General features: G+C 34.6%; 1 protein-coding gene across 1 annotated transcript in view; it reads left to right on the forward strand.

The window, feature by feature from the left end:
• NFIB (nuclear factor I B) overlaps positions 1–24122 on the forward strand; it is a 254906-nt gene that overhangs the window by 225810 nt on the left and 4974 nt on the right. Inside the window, exons 9-11 of the mRNA XM_052644465.1 lie at positions 724–889; positions 3927–4009; positions 13885–13973. Of these exons, the coding sequence (XP_052500425.1) occupies positions 724–889; positions 3927–4009; positions 13885–13973 (338 nt within the window). The remainder of the gene's footprint in view (positions 1–723; positions 890–3926; positions 4010–13884; positions 13974–24122) is intronic.

Below are 24122 nucleotides of genomic sequence, written 5' to 3' on the forward strand. Positions count from 1 at the left end.
TGTGAGCAAGGGCTAAAATTTTTGTGTGCTGAAGAATGGGCCTAGACTATAAATGATGATAATCGTTAAGTTCAGTGTGTTTGGTCTAGAAATTCTTGTCTTTGTTGTCTCAATGATATCATTATGCAGGTAAACATTGTGTTCTGAGAGCCAAAATTGACTTATTTTAGCACAGGAAGAGCAGGAAAGAAGGAAACACTGCTTCTAATTCTTACTAGCTCAGTGGTGAGCCCAAGCTAGCTTACTAGCTTGGTGGTATAGCCACCAAGTCATGTCTGACTCTTGAGACCCCATGGACTGTATCCCGACAGATTGCTCTGTCAGTGGAATTTTCCAGCCAAGAATACTGAAGTGGGTTGCCATTTCCTCCTCCAGGAAATCACTAAGGACTTCTGTTTTGGCCTCAGGCTCAGCATCAAAGTCTCCACTTGAGTTTTCTGTCCTACTTTATGGAAGGCTCAGTTCTCCCTGGCTCTCAGGGTGTTGTAGAAATGACTAAACCTCTATCAAGTGCCTTGTAGCTGAACACTTTCTTTTAAACGCTGCTCCTGCTTCTTAGGACTCCTAACCATTGAGGAGCCTCTCAGCTCAGATCTGAGGGGCTTGTGTGGAGGTTACATACAGCGCGCGGGGCCCCCGCAGTCGAGTGTGCTGAGTGGAGTTGCTGGACGGGATGACTGCCTTTGGGATTGTTTCACCCGGCATTCTGTTTTTGTTTTGTAGCCTAACAGCAGTGGTCAAGTGGTAGGGAAAGTGCCTGGCCATTTCACTCCTGTCTTGGCACCCTCTCCCCATCCCAGTGCAGTGCGGCCTGTGACTCTGCCCATGACAGATACTAAACCCATCACTACATCCACTGAAGGTGAGGCAGCTTCACCTACAGCAACCAGTAAGTATTTCTGTAGGAAATGAGAAATGTCCATCGAGGGCACCTCTGGATATCTGATCCAAGGTGGAAAACCCAGCACCTTTTCCAGCTACTCAACCAGATGGAGATTTCTCATTTATGTGGAACTAGCAGGCATGATGTAGCCTGGCTCTCACATGCTCTCTCTTATCAAATTTCACTCAGTATTTGAAAAGGGAGAAGCTTATTTGTTTGAGTAAATAGCTATAACAAAAATAGTAAGTCGTGCCTGCTTGTTCAAGGTATACATTGAAAATGCACCTAATGACATAACAGTGTACAAGGTTTTTATATACCCAAAGAGAGATGTGATAAATGTTAGTTATTGGAGCGTTCCTATAGAAATCAAGCCCCTTCACAAGGCAGACTGGATCAGTACCTCTGTAAGATAATTGCATGTTTATATCACGGTAGCTTATGTCATTGTGAGAAACAGTCACACAATGTTCAGAGTAGAAAGCATTTCAAAGCTTAGTTTTAGGCACATGTCAACCACCTGCACTTTCATTGTCTGCAACTTTTTTTTTTTTTTTTTGATTATTTACTCTATCATGGTGCATCGGGTATTATGCTTTTTAGCATGGCCAGAACATCTGAAATGTCAGAGATTTAGCCGGTGAATTGGCAGTAGCTCATACCAGTAACCCAAACGATTCCTTTGCTTCTTTGTACAGAGTGCTCAGAAGTACACAAGAAATTATTGCAAAGCTTTTTAATTGGCTTCATCATCCAAGCTGCCAGCTTTCTAAAACTGGAGTTGATGTATACAGACTGGTAATAAAGTAGAATGGGTAAAGTTCTAGTCAGGAGGAATTAGCTTGCTTCTCTTCAATTATTCTTATTTCTTAAGTCCAGAGTTTCTATTTGCATTGTTAGAGCAGGAAAATCCCGATGTTCTGAAAATTCTGTGTGAAATTATAGAGATTCAGAGCCACTGGCTCTTTCTTTATTGGCCATTGGAAAGATGCTCTTTTTTGTATGTGTGGCCCCTGAAAGACTTGGCAAGAACCTTACAAGAAAAGTGGACAATACTTGGTGTGTACAGTGAATTCAGCATTTCTTTCTCAAAATTCATGAGGCCCCATAGACTAATAAAAACCAGATAAGCTTGTAATTCCCATTAATAATCATTAATGCTTAGTAACTGGTTTGTTGATAGAGGGACCTACACTAGTGAATACTTCCCTGAATGCACAGAAATGGATCAGACTCAGTCAAGGAAGATTAAGGATCCTTTAGTGCTACAGGTTAGCCATGTACATTACAGTCGCTAAAATACTACATCCAAATTTCAAAGTGGATGCCTAGGCATCTTTAAGCAAACAAAGTCAGAAGTTTAAATAAAAGCAAATAGAAAACAAAGGTTTTTTTTTTAAGTAGCTAAAATTTCCAGAAACTTCTGGTACCTACTCTTACATTGTCATTAATAGATAAGATTCAAGGAAAAATCAAACTGAAATGATCAAAGCTCACTTATGGGAATACTGTCAGCCTGTTTGTTAATGAATTGTTTCTTATACTCACATACAGGTTGATCAAAAAGGGATCTGATTTGATTTACAAAATCATAAAATAGTCAAAAGGAGTATCTTGGTTATATAAAGATAGCTTCATCAGTCCATTATTCCATCCTTCATAAAAGTGATATAGTGAGCTGTTTTTCTTTCCTATAAACAAAATTGTAGCTGCAATTCCGCAGGCACCACTGATAATGAAAAATTTGCCAGCTAATTCATAAGTCAATAAAATTAAATACAGAGGCCAAGGAAACCTCTTTTTCATGGTTGAAAAGAAAGAATAACACACACTTGGTGCCCACTCTGTAAGGGTGAGGCTCTTCAGTGCTGTGCACTGAATTCCAGAGATCTGGAGATTGAATGGGGGCCACTGGCTGTTTATGGCTGCCATTGCATGAGTACTTCATTCAGGAATAAATAAAAGGTGAATTGTGAAAATCTTCATTGTTTTAAAAAGCTTACTTAAAAAAGCTTCACTGAATCGAACGAACATGGCAGAATTATTGGTTTTTAAAAAGTCTTTTAAAAGTTAATGTCTGGATTCCTCATCAATCTGGAGGTTTTGAACCAAATATTTTAGCTTTCTTCAGACCTAGAAATGTAACATAAATGATGACAATTTAGTTTTCCTGTTTATTCTGACATGGAACAATGGGGTTGCTTAGTGCTTGGAAGATGCATTAGTCCTTTCTTTGTGAAAAGAAGCAAAACTCTTTAGGACTAGGGAGACATTTTCTGTGGAAAATTCACTCTGCACCAAAAAGTACCTAAATGAAAAGTACTGGCAATGTGAGACCATAATAATTTAAGAAGTATTCACCTTATGCACTTACTACCTGGTGACCAAGTATTTAAAAGGGGCTGTCAACTCCCTCCCTGGATCAATCACAAAAGATTGGCTTTTTGTACTTCTGGAAAAGAAATCACTTTTTTTTTCAGAAACATGTTCTCAAATATAATAAAAATTCTCCTTCATGTTAATAATATTAACTTTTCTTTTTAGTAAGACTTTTCAGTAAGACATTTTTCATCCTGCATCATCAAGTACATCTGCTTAAATTCCATCATTTAAAGCTTTCACTTTTTCCTAACAGACTTTCAGTCTGATTTTACATTTAGAACCACAGACCATCATTGATTATTCTGTTGCTAGACACCCAATATCTAGTAAAAAGTTACATCTGGGAGAAAGACTCTACTACTTAGCAAGTCTTTGGTACTCCTGCAAGACTGTAACTAGAGCTTGTATGAGATGACCACAGCAAAGGATAGGATATGGTTCCTGGATAGATTTGGTGGAGAAGGATAAACCAGGTGACTTGAGGTCAACTATCATTTCTATCACTTGGTATTCACTCACACAAAAGAGAAGAGAAATAGAGATACATCTTTTTTTATTTTTTCGGTTGCAAGTCCCACTTCTCTGGGTTTCTTTTACGTGGACAAGGTGTTCATTTGATAGTTCACAATTTTTATCTTTGTTTTTGTTCTTCCTTAATCAGCCTACACAGCCTCAGGCACATCTCAAGCCAATCGATATGTGGGACTAAGCCCAAGAGACCCATCCTTCCTACATCAGCAACAGGTGGGCAAGTTTCACCCAGGTGTGATGGTGTAGCCACGCTTTTGCATTGGTGCTTTTCTCCATGCTGTCTCTCAGATCGGGACTCAGAATGGGGCTCACGGGACATCTGAGAAAGGAACTGATCATTTCATTTTCCAAACTATTTTCTCATTTATCTTTTGTTTCTTGTTTCTCTAAGCAGGGTTTCTCAAATTGGCTCAAGACCTTTTCCCTCTCTGTAGCATATATCCATAACATCCATGAAAACAGTGTTTCAGCTAGAATATTTTTCTCAGTCTTATTGGCTGTTGAGAACTTACAGCAGCCTATAATTTTCCAAGATGAAAATTGCCAACTATTTAAAGGCCATTAGAGTAGAAATACAACACAAGTCACAGTTTGTGCTTTCTTTTTCTGGTTTTGAACACTTTCATGTTTCTAGTTGTTCTACTCCTCGTTTTGTTTTTTTTTTTTTTTTTTGGTTCAAGAAGATGAGTTATGAAGGTGAAATCTCAGGCAACACATCCTTCCTATTTTAATAGGGTTAAATAGTTTACTGATTTCAGATGTGATAAAACACTTTTTTTGGTTCTGCTTTCGTACATCATTTATGTTTAAAGTAGCATTTTAAATTTCACATCTCATTAATGCTGTAAATTTAATGCAAATGAAGTGTTTATCCAAACTGTGAAAATATACAGCCAGGATTAATGGTAGCTTATAAACACATTAGCCATAGTCAAAAGCATGGACCATACAAATAAAAATATCCCATGATTCCAGTTACAGGATGACAGAAATAATTCTAAACACTTCCAAATTTAAATGTATTTTATGATGCATATGTTTGCTGCTCTCAAGTTTTGATAGCAGAGCAGTTTGAAATTAACAGTGTGCAAAATATTACATATGGAAAAATAGTCTATAATGAATCAGAAAGAGTTGGTATTAATGAGCTTACTCTTAATTTATAATATACATTGTATGTGCACCTGAATTTTTACAGATGTAACAAGCCTGTACAGGTACTCATGTCAGCTTCTTTTGTTCTAGACCTGTCCACCTAGTTTAATCATGCATATCTGTGCCTCACTTGGAATTTTCAAATCCTGCCCAGTTGCAGGCGAAGGTGGCAGACTGCTTATATTAAAGGTCACCACATGCAGAGTTCAGAGAAAATCATAAAAATGATAGCTTATTCAAGATACTTGACGTTTTGCCAGGTTTAAAAAAAGCAAAACAAAACAAAAGAGTGAGAACTAACTAAAAACATCTGTACACAGTTATGAAAATACCAAATAATAATTAGTGGTTTTGCCAGCTATTGGCTTTTCAACATAATTTTCTGAAATGTTGCTTTTTTTCACCTCTAAAATTGCTATAATATAAAATGTGCTATAATTACTAGAATATGGTTCTCTTTGAAAAATGTATATGTTACTTGTGTTTTTTTTTAAAAAAACTATGCAGGATTTATAGATTTAGAAACTTATTCTCTTAGAAATCATTCCACGTATTTTCAGATATTCTTATCATGGGATTTGCATTGTGACACATCTCTAGTTTTTAGTTGTTTTAATTCATAGAATCATGCCTTTATTATTTAAACCTTTAGCCCCAAACACATTTAGAACATGATAACCACTTTCATGTATTTAGAAGAAATCATCCCATCCTCCTGTCCTAGCTTAAGGCAGCTTTAATTTTTTAATTTATCACTTGTGACTGTCATTAGAGCCTCTTGTAATTATGATCACAACAATTGATTGTATAAAAGTTACTTCTTTCACATGTCCAAGGATAAATCAAGAAAATTTTATAAGCATCAGGAGAATATTAGTGAATCTAGATAGAGTTCTGAGCACATAAATTGAAATATATATATGAGTTCCAGAACTACAAACTTTTTTCATCAAAGGCCACCACTTGTTATTTAAGTAGACAATGTCAAGTGAAGACCTCTTACAATATAAATATGACTTGATTCATCAAATGCAATATATATTTATAGAATATATAATGTGTATTGATCTTAGAAGAAAAATTATATGTTTCATAATGAAAAATACAGTGTTTAACTTAAATACCATAAAACAGATAATTTGTCCTTTGTATAATGAAAGAGTTGGTGCTACTTTTTTGAATTGAAAGAGCGTGGTATACTAATTCATAATAAGCTACAATTTAAGACAAGCAGAAAATGAATATATATGCATATCTTACTGTACATGTATATTACTAAACTAAGGCTCTAGTTAAAAGATTTCATTTAATTTAATCCTTTCAAATTTTAAAAGAATCCTAGAGATGAAATTTTATGTTTACTGTCTAGGAACAGAGGGACAGAAATGGTTTAAATGACTTCAGTAGAGTAAAGGTTATTCTTTCTACAGCAGAAATGAGATTGATTTACTGTGTCCTTTCATTACTTTCCAAAGATTTAAAAGAGACCACTCTTCTAGCAGCAGGTTTTAAATGCATTTGGTTTAAAGTACTCAGTGATGAATGAAAAGAAAAATCAAGGGGTACATGAAATAAAGGTAATCAATCATTTTATATTAGCTAGGAGAAATTCAAAATTAGAAAGGCAATGGTTTTAGTCTGAGAGAGTTCTTTTAAACATACCCCTTAGCTTTTAATATACATGACCCTTTAAGAATAAATATTGTCCCCAGGTACATTCTTCAGTTTATTGGCGACTGTTTTATAAAGATTTATCCTTTTAGGTTATGAAAAGTATTGATGTGCATTGTTGAGTGCTATTTTTTTCTTAGAAAAGAACTTTAATATAGCCTATATAAATTAGAGTTAACAATAAATTTAAAATTGTTGGATAATTTTGACTATCTTATAAATAATCTTTCCACACAATGACACTAAAGCAGAGCTTTCAGTGTAGTTATTTCTAACCTACAAGGACACTGGCTTCTTAAATTGAATGAAAATATTAAAATTAACCCTGTACTCCACTGGTAAGAGTAATATGTTCATTTTGGCAGATCTGAATACTAAAAGCATTTGCTTTTATAACCATTAAGTTGGTAAACATGCAGTTGTTATTAGTAATTATACATCTCTGTGCTCCTTTTTATAATGATTATTACTGATCAATACTGGTTGCTAACTGCCTTGAAATAGTAGTTTCTTCTGACATAGGAATTTTACTGCTATTATAAATTTGTTATCTCATTTGAATCTGAAAAACAAAATCACACAGTCATAAAGAATATTTCAAAAATATTTATTTAAACCGTTTGAGTATTTTCAATTAAAAACAGCCCTGAAGTTAGTTATAATCATTAGCTCGTGCCAGCTGATCAGAACTTTGAAATTTTCTTCTATTTCTTAACTCAATCTTGAGTGTTGTTCAAGGTCTGGAACCAGACTCTCTTTGGGATGATTGACTTATTTAATGCATTCACTATTGGCATGGGGGAAATCTTAAAATCAGAACTTCAAATTGGAACTTCATTTTTCTTTAACTTTTCTGTTGGAAGATGGTGTCATGGCTTGAAGAACTCATGGGTCTCTGGCAAACTGAACTCTTTAGCCTTTGCTGAAAAATATCTTTTTACCTTTTCAGAAGTGTCAGGGACCTCTTCTCTGGCTTAACTTCATAGAAGTTTAGTAAAATGTGGTGTTTCCTTTCTGCCTTATACTTCCTAAATACACTGTGCACGTTCATTATGATAGGCAATGAAGAAACTACATTTCCCAAGTTTCATCTCCCTAGGAAAATGGTAACTATATAGCAGAGTGTTGGGTATTGCTTAGAAAATACAGAAATTATTGTATTATTGTATAAATCTAGTCTAACAATTTTAGTATAAACAGTGAGTATGAGACCACTTCCTTGAATTAGCACGGCTTTCTAATCTGATCAGCTTCATAATGAGCTTGCTATCTTGCAGGTCTTTTTTCTCCTGGAAAGTTGGGTAATGTAAAAGAATCAGTTAATTTGGTGGTCACTGTTATACTTGAGTGTGAGGTCATTATAAAAGTTTAAATCCTTGCTATCATACATCAATACAGCATATTTAAAAAACCCTTATTGCAGGTTAGAAATAAAAGTTTGTAGCTAAGAAGCTTCTTGTTTGGAAATAAAAGGTTGCTATTGGAACCAGCTACTAGAGTACAAAATAACCTTTGATATAGATTTGAGATGGAGCAAATGGAAGGTCACTTTTACCTCCCTGAAACAACAAAGTCAAGTGAGCTCTAGTGTATAAGATACAAGGCTTATTTTCATATCTCAAAATTATAATCGCCTGACTTATTAATATAATTAATAATAATGCTACTTATTATTAGAGCTTATTAATAATGCTACTTATTAATGAGTCAGTGGCCTAATCAGCTCAAGTCCTTGCATTACTTCTTAGTTGCATGGATTTTTTTGGTGCCCTGGCTTCCGCATGTTACATCTCTTGCATGGCTGTATGATGCTCTTATTTCAGTTTCAATCACTGGGCTAGTTTCTATCAAAATATTTTCAGTACTTTTCTTGATCTAATTGTGAAACTAGAATTTGAAAGGACTTCTTGTTACGCTGAAAATTTCTGTTCTATCTAATGGCCTTTTTAAGACAATGCCTCTGTAGGATTTTTTTTATTTATCCAAGATATTCATTGAAATCTCTTTATAATATTTGTCCTGACAAATGGCATAGCCAAAGCTAGGTACATGAAAACCTCTGGCAAGGTAGTCTTTTATTAAAGGCAAGCAATTGAAAGGCCACAAGTGGACTATCAACAAACTTTTCAGTAAAGTCAGGAAGCAGGCTATCAACACTTGGGCTGTTCTTATTGTGTCTGTTATCATAATTGACAGCTTGACGTAAAACCCTATCACATGACTTCTGGGTAGGTATGTAAATGGATAAGAGGTCACTTTTCACATATGCTAGCTGGAAAGGAAACACATTTAGAGGAAGTTTCACTCAAAATAATGACTATGCAAATGTTTAGCTTTTTGGCTAGTTCTTAAATTAAAAAAACAAAAGAAAGAAACCTTCCAAAGTCTGCTTTATCATTCATTGATTCATTCACTTACTGGTTATGAAATGTTAATATCCAGATAAATTATTCTAGATAGCATAAAAATAAAATTATGTTTACTATAATTTTAAATTTCAATCAACACATTCATAAAGGGAAAATTGTCTTTTCTGATAATTTTAACTTTAGAACCTTTAAGTAGAATCGGGGGAAAAGGGAAATTATAAAGAGTTAAAATTATACACATTTTAGCCTTAAATATTTTTGAGCTGTACATGAAAAACAGGGTAGGAAAAGAACAATGACAAGCAAACTGGTATGGTGGGTGAGAAAGGGATTAGGATTCAGGAGGTGTGGTTTTAGTGTTGACTTGGCAGGACATGTCTAGGCTTGGACAAGCCTTGAAACCTTCTGTCCTGTGTTCTTATCTTGGAAAGAGAAAATGAAGAGGTTAGACTATGGGATCTCCAAGTTCCCCTGAAACCTTAAATTTTACAGGTGAAAGTAGCCTCCATTTAAAAATAAAAAAACTTTTCATTTTATAGTTCTTACAGTTTATTATCAGTAGTGTTTATTTAGCTCTTGAACTAGGCATACCCATTTAACTTAATTCTACCATGTTTTTAAATATTCAAGAAGCACAGGCTTCAGAAAGTAATATTAGATGTGACTTTAAGGTACCAGGATGACCTGGTATATCTTTTTCATTTTTATGTGTCATTTATAAGTTCCACCTATATCACAGTTTTATCTTGACCATTTTGCTTGTTGACTAAGGCTATACCCTTTTCCTTCAGAGTCATTTTATCTACTCTCTGGGAGATAATTAATAAAATAAAAATCAATCTAAGAGTTAAGAAAGTATGGAAAGTATGAATCCTCAAGGATTAATATTTTTAAGCATCCCACCCCAAAAGCACCTCCACACACCAAAAATCTATTTCTTTTTCCGGAGCTATCCGGAAAAATGAAGAAACCTAAAAAAACATAAAATACACCTTTCAAGATTCTGCCTTGAGGGTCCGTGTAAGGTTGGAAAATAAAAAGCAAAAAGATAAATTTGCCTGTGTTGATTATTCTGTTTACAGTTTAATGGTTTACTGGTTCAACTGAGAGCTGTTGTCATCATAAGGGACTGTTAGTACATGGGCCTATTTGCTGAGTCCAGCAAAGTAGAACGTTTTCTTACCTTCTTTCTTTTGTTCCCAAAGCTAATTGCGAGGCATTTACAAAAGCCCCTGTTAATAACAATGGAGTGCCTTCATGTGAATAAACAGACTCTTATTCTGAAATCACAGGCAATGTTGATTCTACCTACATGAATATCTGAGTGCTCTGTAGGCTAGGACAAGATCCAGATCTTAGGTGTTTCCCCTTAGGCGGAATTTTTTAAAGAAGCTAGATGGTCTCCATCCTTGTTTTTCTCAAACTCATTTGAGTTAGACTTAGAATAAGGTTCTCATTCCGGAGCCTTTAGGAAACTTCATCCTAAGAACATCTGCAGTGAAAACTTTACCTTGCCTTCTTTTCAAGTTGTTTGGACTTCTTCAGCCCCATCTCTTCAATCATAGCTTTTTTAAAGGAGAATGTTAACTTCTTTAATGTTAACTTCTTTACCTTACCTTCTGTTTTCTTTTGGAAATCTGGGCACAATTGTTTTAATATAAAAATTTCCTTAATTGTCTAAACAATTTAATTTCATGTTTGTGGGTACATATAAATTAAAGAATTTAAATTTTATCTGTGTATTTATGTAAGAATATGCATGCAGTCAAGTCTGTCAAAGGGTCTATATTGTTACAAATGTAAGAGTTGCTACAAACATACAACTTCAACTAAATTTCTAAACTACTTTGCTCCTGCTGTTTTAAATTTGGTTACTATCGGGGGCAGGGGGTGGGGGGGAAGTATCCTCCTATTTTTTGAGGAAAAATTATTGGAAAAACCACTAGGGTATTATTGAAGCCTTGCAGAAAAAATTTACGTTAATGAAAGGCATATATTTATGTACCACTTAAAATTAAATTTTTAAATTTAATTAAAAAGTAATTGATAGCTAAATTACATAACACCAGCTATCTCACAGGACAGAAATTGAGGATTCACCACCCTAAATTCAAATAAGATTATTACCTACCATTTTAAACATTTAAAGCTTGATATAAAATCCATTTTGGTTAGAAATTCTGAATCATACTAAACCAACAATATTTAACTTGTTCCAAAAAGAAGCCTAAGTACACTTAATATTAACTTTTCATCACCTGAGAATCTGTTCAAAATTTGCTGAGTCAGAACTATCATATTCAAACAAGATTCTTAGAAACTGATTTTGTTAGAAATTAGTGTCATGGAAATTTTCAGTGAATATGCAGTTTCTATTTTAATTATTTTGCTCAATCATGAAGTTTATTAAGTATTAATTGAAGGATGCTTTATGCAAAAGGAAGTTAGTTAAAGAAAAAAATGAAGAGAAAGGTTCTTCATTAAGTTACCTGGCTTAAGTAGGTTATCACATATAAGCAGGTATAAATATTTCTCCTCAGAAATTTTTGGAAATGTTGATAATGCCAGCCCACAATCTAAATAGCTAAATAAATTTAAATTGTATTTTATATTTTCAGTAACTGAAGGGAAATCAACACTAATTAATATCCTACCCATTTCTTTGGGATTTAGGTTATTATTAAATATGTTCAGTAGTTGTTTTTTGTTTATTTAAGCATAACTGTCTGTTTGGAAGAAGATATTTTGTTCTCATGTACCTTAAATATGATTGAAAATGAAGAGCTGTAGTGAGGTTTAATCCTTTTGAGACTACTGCTGGGAAAGAAACATCTAAGACTATGTTGATTTTAAGTGTTCAACAGGTGGCCAAAGATTGCCTACTGGACATTTTGTAGGAATAATAAACAGAAACAAGCAAAAAACTAGCAACATGAACATAAAAACTGATTTACATATGCATTCTTCCAAGGAGACAGTAGTGTTCCCAATTTTCTGAGAACAAGCCAACCAGTGAGAGATACTTAGGTTCACTTGGCTTTGTGAAGCTAGCTTCTCTTTTTGAAAAGTTTTCCAGTGTACTCTGAGAGGCTCATAGAAACTAACCTGAAATTAATTATTAGCAGAATTATGTAATTCTAAATATAGCCCTCTGTTCTTCAGAATATCTAACTGACTCAAAATTAGGACTAGAGCAGAATCTATGAGTGGTCATTAAGATAATTGTTATACAAAGCCAAACACCTTCAACTGTTTTTAGATTGTTTTCCTAGTATTGCTTGAAAAGAATGCACTTTGAAGGAGGCAAGTGACTCTTACTGAAAAAAAATTTTTTTCAGATTGCCTAATTACATTGCATTTCTGATTAAATGCTCCATGTTGAGAACTTTTAAAACATCTTGTCATAAAATTTTGTTCAGTTTGATTTAAAATGAATGAAGTATACATTTTCTCCTTCATGCAGGCATTAAGATCCATTTTAAGAATATTTTTCATTATAATTTAATTTCTTTACTGATTCATGGCTTATTTATGAAATGTATCCTAAGCAAATTTTACATATCTTTTAACTGTCTACATTAAGTGAACTATTTCAGCTTTTTAACTAATTAATTATGTGATTAATTAAAGTTCTTTAATGTATATAATTACTTTTACCTGAAGTCTCAGTATAATTAAAATGCATGTTTGGGGAATTTTAGATGGTATTTTTGAGCCTCAGAGAGCTGTAGAAACATAAGCAAAACCAAATATTCTCAAACTGCAGAATCACTATTATAGTATGTAGAAACTAGTCTTAAAGGGAAAGGTTCTTAATAGCCTTTTTTTTTTTTTTAGCCATACTGTTATCAGAAAGGATTAAAGTAACTTATCATAAGTTTAAAGGGACTTTGGCTCCAATCATCATCTTCTAGAAATTCTTACTGAAAAGCAGCACGCCAGGTTTAGTGGATTGCTGTGAATAAGTCCTCTTTTCAGTGCAAGATTCAGTTAATTTACAGCATAGCTATCTACAGATTAAAACCCATGATTTCCCAGTGTTTTTGTTCCCCCCAAAGCCAGATAAGTTTACTTTCTTAAGCATAAAAATAAGCAATATATCTTTTCAATAAATCTGCTAGCACTGTAGGGCAGCTGTTAACCAAACAGAGCTGGATAGGGTTACTGGAACAACCTCTGAAGGGCAGAGCTGATGATTTGGAGAGCTGGGAAGAATTTGTTTCAGCTAGTATTCAGTGCATTCCTCACTCTATTCAAATGTGGTAAAGGATTTCCAATGCCATTACTCTGAGTTTAAAATAAAGTAGAAACTAAATAAAGTATCAACTCTTTATGGAAAAAAAAAAATGCCAGTTTAAGTAAAATTAGTAAATATCTAAAATGGAACCCCTTGATGCTTCTAATCATAACTTAGGGGAAATGTTTATAAAGTGGGGCCTTTCTCCTCTAAACTGCATGTCTTCTGTGTTTTGCAAACTGCATGCTTAAAGTTATTGATTATTTTACTCAGTGCAGATGATTTGGTATGTTATATATTTTTAAAAGCTTAAAAAATTTTTTCTAAGATATCTCTCTCTCTATTGAACATTAACGTTTGCTTTTATTTCAGCTCATTTTGTAATTAATTAATGTCTAATTGTTATGTTCTAAGCACTTATTTCTCTTGTATGCTTTAATTAATAGAGAAGCATATTGCAGTAGCTTTTTCTGAAATATATTCTAGGAATTTTGCTTTTCAGAGTGAGGTTTTCTTTGCTTTTTTTTTTTTTTAAGTTGCCTCTTGGGAAAATAAGGTTAATGCCATGTACAGTACTAGTTTGCATGTGTTCATTTAAATACTAAAAACTGTAGTACTGCTCGATCCATATCTGACTGCTAGGTTTCAATTGACAGCTGAGGATTTGTGACTGGACCATGAATCAAAACGGCAGGCATTTATACCCCAGTACCAGTGAGGATACATTGGGAATTACTTGGCAAAGGTAACATTTTAATTATTTCCAACCCTACACTTACACCTAAAAATTACATGAGCTACAGTGTTTGTTTCTAACTAGCTTTACAGAAAGTATATATTAAAATTTTAGTTGTTTTAGCTATACCATTCCTCTTTCCCTACCCTCTTCCTCCTTATTTCTTATTGAGATATAACTTCAAATTAATAGGAGACTAGAGCAAATAGTAATTAATGATTGGAATTTCTGAGTGCTGTCAGATGTTGTCAACAGTTTATAATATTGGTGAGGGTGGGGTGGGGAGGGGGAGGAGGTTATTTGGCACTTAGATTTAGGACATGAAAATTGAAATCATAGTTTTAGGGAAGACTTTTCAGCTATCTGAGGGTAAAATATTGGCTTTTTCCCATTATAGATTTTTCTCATTTCAGCTTTTTTTCTTTACTGTTAACTTTAAGTCATTTTAGACTCATTTACTCCCTTCTCAAAGGAGGAAAGATAAAATAATGTTCAGATTAGTCAATTTAACTGTTTATTAGCAACACTCATGAATTGCAGTGTATGTGTGGAGGGGTGGGGATTGTTGGAATCAACAGCTAGAGAAGGAATTTGGTTTAAAAAATTTTTTAACTTCTGTTTGTACCTTGATGTGAATCACTGAGAATTGATTTGGTTGGCTGAGATGATCACTCTAAAATTTCATTTTTGAAAGTAGTTTTGATAGTGTCTCGTTTTTGGTTTTAGAAAGTAGGTCATGCTAATTCAACTTCTTATGAATTATTTCAGTAAAGAACAAATTGTGTCAAATTGACAAATTAAATGATTAAAATTCATGATATAATCATATGTAATGAGATAAAAATTTATAGAAGACTGAGGTAACCCCATAAGGAGTTCAACACAAGTAGAGCCAACGTAATTTTCCATCTCCTCTCTGATTGTCATGTTCTCTTTACTGAGCATCCCTATGTTAAAAGTACATTCTCTAGTATTGGTTGTAAAAGCATTTTCATATGCTTGATAGGAAAAAAAGAGTAGAGTTTCAAAGAAAGAAATTAATAAAATTTCCACTTTTTACTCAGGTAAAAATTAAGAAAATTAGTTAGATTCTGTTTTAAAAGCTTGTTGACTTTTTAAATTCACTGTCTGAAATGAATGCCATATGACTTTTCCTCTTTTTAGAGACTACTATAACATCCACTTTAAAATGTATAAATTTTTACCTTTTTGATTTTTTTTTCCATGAAGCTTATATTATTTGTCCATTTGAAAAAAAATACAATGTATACTTAGAAAGAAAAGATACACTCAGTGAAAGAAGATAAACTATTTATTTATTTAAATAGTCTTTGTTATTATTTTAAAAGTTGATTTGACTTGGTAACACAGTGTTTGGATATAATTTTATTTATCCTTACATTCCATGTTCTGTTGGTTGGCTAAATGGCCCATTTCTACATATAATCCTTACTGTATTTAGAAAAAATTTCAAGTTAGATGGCAAGTGCCTGTGTTTTTTAATGTGGATGTAGCTGTGTGAGTTTCCAAATCTGTGGGTTACTGACTGACATTTACTTACCTAAAACTGGGTAGTATTGCTAAAGTACATTAAAGTGAAATGAGGGTATAAATTGCTGGAGACTTAAACGTAACTGCACCTAGTTCCTAGTAATGTTTCAACTCAAAAATTGATGTTCCCAAACAGAAAAGGTGAGTGGACAATGAATGATCGCAGAACACAGGGGCTCGGTGAATTAGTATGATGACTAAACTCGTTTCTTAAGAGAGCTTTGTTCATCTTACACATCACCTTCCTGGTGACAAGTGGGTGTGGTCATCAGCTTCAGGTCATAATCACTCAGGAAAAAAGTAAATTCATTTAGGATTTTATTTTTTCTCTCCAAAATAATTTCTGGGGATTAGTAGATAATGATATGTAGAATGGCCTTAATGCTTCAAAAAGCTTGACAAAGGTAGTTGGTTTGTTTCTTCCCTTTTTATCATGATTCAGGGGGGCACATAATTGATAATAGCAGGTGAAACGTTCATACATTCAACAGATATTTATTGAAACTCTGTGGTGGGCAGTCCCAGACACTGCATGACTGATACACACCCTCACCATTCTTAAAATAAAAGTATCCTACAGTTCAGAATAAATGAACTGAGAGGAGATAGCAGCTTGCTTTGCTTTGTTATACTTATCCAAAATAGGCACAAGTAGAATCTGTATTTGATCATACAGATAGGCCATGTCTGTGGTACAACATATGCATCATTTATGCATGGTTTATAATATGTGTCTTACAGTTATTTATGAAGCATAATAGTTTTTTTTTTTCTGAAAAAAAGATATTAAAAAAATCAGAAATGTCTGTAACGCTATTACTTTTAAAGTAGATAACAGACATCTAAAATCTTCCAGCCATTGCTACAACTTTCTAAGGATCTGAATAAATTAAATCATTTGCCTCTGTCCTCGTGGAATAAAGAAAAGATCAGGTTATTTTGTTGTGGACCGCTGGAGACTTTGCAGTAGCAGAGAACAAGGCAAAGAAAGTGTTTGGTTTTACTTTGATTGCTGTTTGCTGCCATTACCTTCTTGGTATAATCACTGTCCATGGTCGCCTTCTTTTCTGCTTTGTGCCCATCGTTCTGTAGAGGTGTTTCCATGTCAAAGGCAGTTTCTTCTTCGGGACTGAAAATGGCAGTGCCCAGGGAGCTATTCGAGCATAAATCAAAGCTGGAAGATTTCCTCCATCCTCTTCTCTCTCCATGCATCCCCCAATCCCAGTGTATAAACATTCCTTTCAAAACTGAAGCTGACTCCTTTGGAAAGTTTTCACAGACTTATTAAGTTGCAACCCTGAAGGTGTTTTGTTGTTTTGACCTTAGAATTTTGAGAGCTGAGAGTGTGTGTGTGTGTGTGTGTGTGTGTGTGTGTGTGTGTGTTGCTTGCATCTTGAAAATGTGATTTTTTTTTCCCCCTAACTCAAAGGTCAGGTACTGCAGTTAACCCAGAGTTAAATCCCTTGGCAGAGTGCTCAGTTCTGCGTGAGTCCGGAGGGGCTCAGCTCTTAGCAGGGTAATAGGTGATGAGTTGCTTATGCTGTTCATGAGAGTACTGTTGTGTCTGTGCTTTGTCCTCTGATGTGGACAAATTACACTGTTATATCTGTGAGTTATGTGGGTATAAACAAATACAGCCGTTAACTCCCTAACTGGCTTGCTTTCTTGAAGCTATAGCCAGAACATAGCTTGTACTATCAAATATGAAAGAGCAATATATTTGAATGAACAAGAAAGCCACAGGACAATCCAAGAATAATATAAACAGAAGTTATTTTAAAACATTGGAGGGAGTACTTTATGCAAAAGAGAAACTGGATTTATTGTTTCAGTCCCTCTTTTCCCCCTTCACCTCTTTCAAGAAAAGGCAAAGCCACAAGTGAGTGGCTGTATGTGTCTGATGGCTTCTATAAACATAGCAGCAGCCTTCAGATGGCTAAAATAAACATGTGCGTGTTACTGAAGGATATGTTTACACAAACCATTTGCTCAGCCTCTGAAATAATGAATAAATGAAGATTTTACTGAAATAATTGGAGGGATTTTTGTGTTTCTGCTGATGCCATAATTGAATGGCACCGAAGAGACTTTTATCAGCTATTTTCCATGTTACACGTGTTAGCAGTTCCTTTCTGTGAGTTGAATACTTCATTCTGTAGTGACTTTACACATGTTTTTGTAAGAAATTGTCGTTTATTACTGCAATTCTAGAGAGTTGCTTGATTTCCCAGGAGAAATTTAGCAGCCAGTAAAGATTATTTGGATCTGATTGGTCAGGAGAAGGAGGGCAAAAAGGAAAGAATAATAGCATTCATTTCATACATTTACATCTATTTGCAAAACCCTCTCCTCAAACTTGTCCCATTTTCATTGCTTCATCCTTTAAACTTTTCTATGTAAAATATGTCCTCAATGACATAAGAATGAATATTTAAACAAAATAATTTTCACTATTGTGTTGCAAATTATGTTTGTATGTAAAATATACATATGCATATAATGTGTGTGCATAAATGGTGTGCATGTACATGCACGTGTACGCATGGGTATGTGCGTGCATGTATGTGTGTATACATGTGTCATGTACAAACACATGACATGTGTATGATGCGGGTGATGTGTGTACTGGCTTTAACACCAAAAACATTTTGGTGTATTGGGATATAGCTGATTAACAATGCTGTGAACAGTTTCAGGTCAACAGTGAAGGGACTTAACAATACATATACGTGTATCCGTTCTCCCCTAAACCCCTGTACTGGCTTTAGGTAATGTTAAGAGTTAACTTGTATTTCTACATTAGATGTAGACCATCCCTACAAATTCACCAGCTTAGCATTTCCTGCTTTCAGTTTGTTATCTTGACACATAACTACAGTACAACAGCTGGGTTGTTCCTGGAGTTCCTGGGGGGAGCTTTATTCTCAAAGTGCTGAATTTCCTTTTCAGCTGTCAGCTCTAACGTGTATTCAAAATGTTCAACTTTTTACACACCATTCTGGGTCCCTAGCACCACTCTGGGACTATGATAGAAATGCTGATAAGGAGGTGGCTGAATGGGAGAATCCGGTTCAAGGAGGGGAATTTGCAAAAGCCAAAATTGCACATGACCATTGTTTGGGAACTAGACCTGCTAACTAGTGTTGCTCTTTGTATTTGGATATTCTGTTTAAAAGAATTACTACTCTCTTTTCATGAAGATTATTTGCACCTGTTAGGAACCCAAAAATTAAAATGTGAGCATTCTTAAAATAATCTTGATCTGGTGTTTATACACACGCAGTTATCTGTAATCTGGCTGTTGAAAAATACATTGGGGATTTGTTGCCGTTTTGCCTAACTTTCTCCATTTGTAAAGAAAGATTTGCACAACACGTTTCCTTTTTATCTAGGAAACTCTTCAGAAGACTTCCTAAGAAATTAATTGTATTCCAGCCAGACTTGCATGCTGCCATCCCACAGGAAATGGGTCAGCAATCCATTAAGATGCCATTAGATAATCTAATTTGGAACTTAATCTCTAAATTAACCATGCTCCATACTTGAAGCATACTTGAGAGAAAGAAAAAAAGTTTACGTTTGAATCGATAGGGGAGCCGAAGCGTGAAGAAGGCTGTTTGTTTTTTCTGTAGCTGTGGTCACGTCTCAAGCCGTCTGGTAACCAGGAGAAACCAGACATGATGTAATTCCAGATTGAACTTGAACTTCAGGGACTTAGGATAGGGGAACAATGGACCGTAGGAATCAATAATGTCCATTTTCCACATGATTATGTTTGGAGCTTTACGTTAACCTTCATGGGAGAAGCAGCAGGATCTGCAGTGTGACTGAAATGGGATGACCACAGACAAGATGTCAGAGGAAAGAAAACAACTTTTTCCACGATATTTTCTGAGCAGCACTGCAGATTCCAGCAGGATTAGAAAAGTTCCCGCTCTGCAGTAAACGAGTGGCCTGTTCAGAGCACTCTTTGTTCGCTTAGGTAGGACAAACTTAATCTTACGTTTCCTGTCAGATGATTTTTGGCTGCACTAGGGGAGAGGGAGGAGCATGATGCAGAAAATTCCCAAATGTCAACCTTGCTGATTAACCCTTTGTGATGAAAGAAGTACATTAAACACCTACTTTATTTGAAGATGTTTAATGGAAAGTGCCATATTTACATATATACTAATTTCCCAAGAAATTTAGCTCTGTTACTGGCCAACGCACCCTTTAATAATTTCCTTTTTCCATTCTCATGTTTGCTAGTGTTATTAGGAAGTATACAGTGTGTTTTTAGTCAAATTTACTTAGATGACAAAGTATATGAATTGAGTAAACAGGGTAATAAATGTAATAAGAAACTACAAAAGGAGAAAAAGGCAAAAATTTAAGACGTTGAAGAAGACAAATTTTGAATATTTAGAAATTGTAGAAATTTACAGTTATTCTCTCCTTTGTTAATTTTTGTTTTATGACAGAAGGTTTTTTGTACATGTGAACAGAGTAGCAGGCATAACATAAAAACATGTTCAATTCCTTAATCGTCTGTGATTTTATGCTTCAGAATTCTGATACCAAAAAAAAAAAAATTCTGTCTTTTAGAGGTGAAATGGTGCAAATAACAACTGATTTTTGCTTTTAAAGGAAAATTATCTGGGAAAGATCACATTTTGCTTTTGTGTAAAACTTACATTTCTATTTAATTTAGTATGCCTAGGGTGATTTTCTCTAGTGAAAGACACTATTTGGAGGCACTATTTTTGTAGAGAATTTTGTCTGCTGTTGAAGACTCACATATGCTAATAAGGGGGCTGTAGCACTTGTAACAATAGCCCTGAAAAGGAGCCGGGGACAGAGAGGAATACAGACTAGAGAAGGAGGAGGGAAATCCACACACAGGATTCTCTATGGGAGGAGATCAAATCACTACTTTGATCCTGATAATTCTATATTTTTAATTGGCTAAAACCTCCCACAGCTACATAAATTGTTATATACATATGAGTCTGTATACTGTAATTTATTTACAATAATGATTCTCTACCATTTTCAGTTCTAAAACACAAAAAGTATCTAACATAGTTTTGTTTTTTAAATTTGGCCAGTTTAGGGGAAGAGTGTTTTTCTTACTTATGGCTAAACATTTTAAGGAAATAAGTTTTTATTACTCTCAAGTATATTGATTACCTTGTTGAAAGGTCTAGGATTTTGTAAGAGCTGTTTGCTAATGGTACAGACATTAGAATGAGCACGTTAGACCTTTAACTGCAGTGGCTGCATATATAAGGACTCTTCTTGCCCTGTGCTGTTGATTAAATAACATATTTCACTGGCATATACCATTATTTCACTTAGAAAATGCTAGTACTCACACATGGTAAATTTAACATGCCATCCAGCATGCCGTGATAACAAAACACATCTGAAACAACTGAATATAAATTAATGAGCCTTGATGGCCTACCGATTTGATATGTTATTTTCAAAATCGTTGGTCCCCCAAGAGGAGCAATAAAGCAAGCTATTTACCTACTTAGTTAAGAAACAAATACATTTCTCTTTCATTACTATGAAGTGCTATTGCTTGCAGTTAGAATAATTCCATGAGCCACCTGCAGTTTATGATATTTGGTGTTTCCCAGAGAGCCCACAAGAGTACTTTGCAGTTCAGGTAAGAGCCAGCCAGGGAGCTTTCCGAAACAGATTATTACAAATAGTAACAATCATTAGAAATCATCTTGCATGCAAATAGGATCATTCCAATGGTAATAATGATCCTTAAAAAATGGGGAAATAAATCGAAGAAACCCAAGACCTGTGCAAAGCACTTTGTATATTTCACTTCTGGTTTTAGCTGCATCCGAAGTGGAATGCAAGCGAGCAAGCTACAGACAGCAACATCTGTATATGCATCAGAAAATGCAACTATTGTCCTCAGATGAGGAGAATCTGGAATTAGACAAACAAAATACACTTTTTTGTGTTGAAAAGTTATACTTTTTAGGGAATTCCATTGTGCCTAAATGATATGGACCTTAATTCATAGAAATCCCTTGTATAATTCAGGGAAATTATGAATTCTTGCTTAGTAATATAAATAATATGTCTCACAAAAGAGGGAGATGCGGTGAAGTATAATGGTTAAGAATGTAGGCTTTAGAACCACACTGCTAGATTTCAAATTCTGGCTTCTACAGCCTAACAGCAGGAGTTGGGCAAGACACAATTTTCCAGCTTCAGTTTCCTCATCTGTAAAATTAGAATAATAATCATACTTTTCTTATAGATGTATAATGAGATTTGAAAACTTTAAATTAGCTCTAGCACATAGATCAGTGCCTGGCAAATAGGACACACTCTGTAAATGGTAGTAACTGGTATATTTAATAAATACTGCTTTCTTTGCTCTAATACATTAATGAGTTATTAGATATATTATTTTTATGTAATAATTTAATAATTTGTAAATATATGGGTACTTAAATACCACTCCTATATTCCTTCCTCTGGCCTAAGTGGGCATTTTTTTCACAAGACATAGTCTGTAGCGTTTGTATTATATCGAAATAAGCTGCCAGTCCAAATGCACACATCCAGGACAGCATGGTTTTGACTTGATACTTAATTATACTGCTCTTGATTGGTTTTTCCAGCAGATTTTAGCTGTTGATAGGAAAAGTGTTTATTGTGCATTTGGGGAGAGATACTAATACTTGTGTGTTGATGTTATGGAAACAAAATTAGGAACAGTTAGCCAAGGAAATAATAAACTTTCCGTCTTGGGGGTATTTGAAACAGGAACGGTGGAACTAAGGACAAATCTTGCTTTTAAATGAAAGTATTTATTTTACTTATTATCTCATGCTTTCTGGGCCATTGCTTATTTTTATTGCTATCTATAAGTAATGTGGCTACTGGTACAGTTTAGGTGTGTGTGAGCATATACAGTTCTCGGTGCTTCATTCCTGTAATATATTTTTTAAGCTTCTTGAAAGAGTACAGTCTCTAAAGCAGATGTGGTAGTCTTAAGATTAAATCAGTATGCAAAATCTGAATAGGCGATATGATTAGTCCCCTCAAAATATTAGAACACTGGATACTTTGACATTTTATAACGTGTTTGACACGTGGGTTGCCTAGCGCATTAGCAGATGCGCGTTGAAATTTGCCATTCTTCAATTTGAATAATTGAAGGAAGCCTATGTCTTTGGTTTTTTACTCAACTTATGATTCCATATATGGTTTTTTTTGTGCCCCGTGGTTCTTGGGTTGTTACCAAGTTAAAAGCTAAGAACCTCATCCTTTTTGGCCTAGAATACACAGTCACAGAATGCATAACTTTTAAAAAGCACAACCATCGACTTTTGACTCGCCCAAAGGAGTTTTCTCACTTTCATTCTTTGTCTCTTTACTCCTTCTGGATGCAAAGACTAACAGTTTTATCCAGTTTGTCCTCGATTTTAAATATATAAAAAGTGTATCATTTTTAAGAAGTGGGTATCTTCTTCCTCCCTAATCCTCACCATAAGGTCCCTCTAATAGAACTTGAACTGGATTTGTTTTCAAAGGAGATAGATAGATATATCAAATTTCAGAGCTGTTTGATCACCTAGACCAACCGCATGTTCTGTGCACAAGTCTGCTGCAATACTAGCCAGGTTATGATCCAGCAGTGTGGGCCATGGGAAATTCATTGTCTCTTGAAGCGAATACGTTTGGCCTTTAGAAAACTGTGTTCAAAAGTTCTTTTAAATGTTTGGTTAATGTCTAACCTCCCAGGGAAGCAATGTAATAGTTAAACGGCCATGGGAATCAGATAGAACTAATTCACATCTGAGATGTTGCTGGGTAACTTTGGGTGAGTTGAAGCCTCAACTTTCTCATCTGTGAAAAGGGGATAATGATGGCAATGTCGATAATTCTCTGAGAAGATTAAGTGACATAGGATGTGTGAAACACCCAAGATGATATCTTATTTATAGAAGGCCATCAGCGTGATTATCTTCTGAAGGTTTCTCCCTGTATGCTAATTCTGTCTACTGGAACCACATGGAAGATATCTATATTTCTTTTCAACTCAACTATCATGTCTTGCCTGTCTCCCTTTGCCTGTTTTCAAATGACATAATTTGGTGTATTTTTTCACCAAAGTAATGCCATACAGTTTGTTTCTCTTGAAGAGTGATACAGGGAAGAAACACAATGCTTCCGAGAGAGTCTGATCAGAATAAAATGAAGCCATACCATCAGCCACCATTAATGTAATTTGTTTGTTTGCTTCTTCCCTCTGGGGATCAACCACATCATATATTTGACCAGAATCATATGAAAATATTATCCGTGAGGTCAGATGTATTGAATTTTTAAATAGAATTTTTATTTAACTTTTATTCGTTTTTAATGAAATATCTCAGTGCACACTGAAAGCATATATAGAGTAGGAGTCACTAGCATGAATTCTGCTGTGTGTTGTGGTATTGTCGAAATCTTTGGGGTTTTTTTCTTGGTGCCTGATTTTTCCACGAAGTGCTTGTATTCTTCTTTTTTTTTCTTTTACTAATATGGCAGGTATATATATTTTTTAAAGATGTGCTTTCAGTCATGCTCATCTTCTGTTTGCCT

Source organism: Budorcas taxicolor, chromosome 8, assembly GCF_023091745.1.
Source record: "Budorcas taxicolor isolate Tak-1 chromosome 8, Takin1.1, whole genome shotgun sequence".
Taxonomy (NCBI): Eukaryota; Metazoa; Chordata; class Mammalia; order Artiodactyla; family Bovidae; genus Budorcas; species Budorcas taxicolor.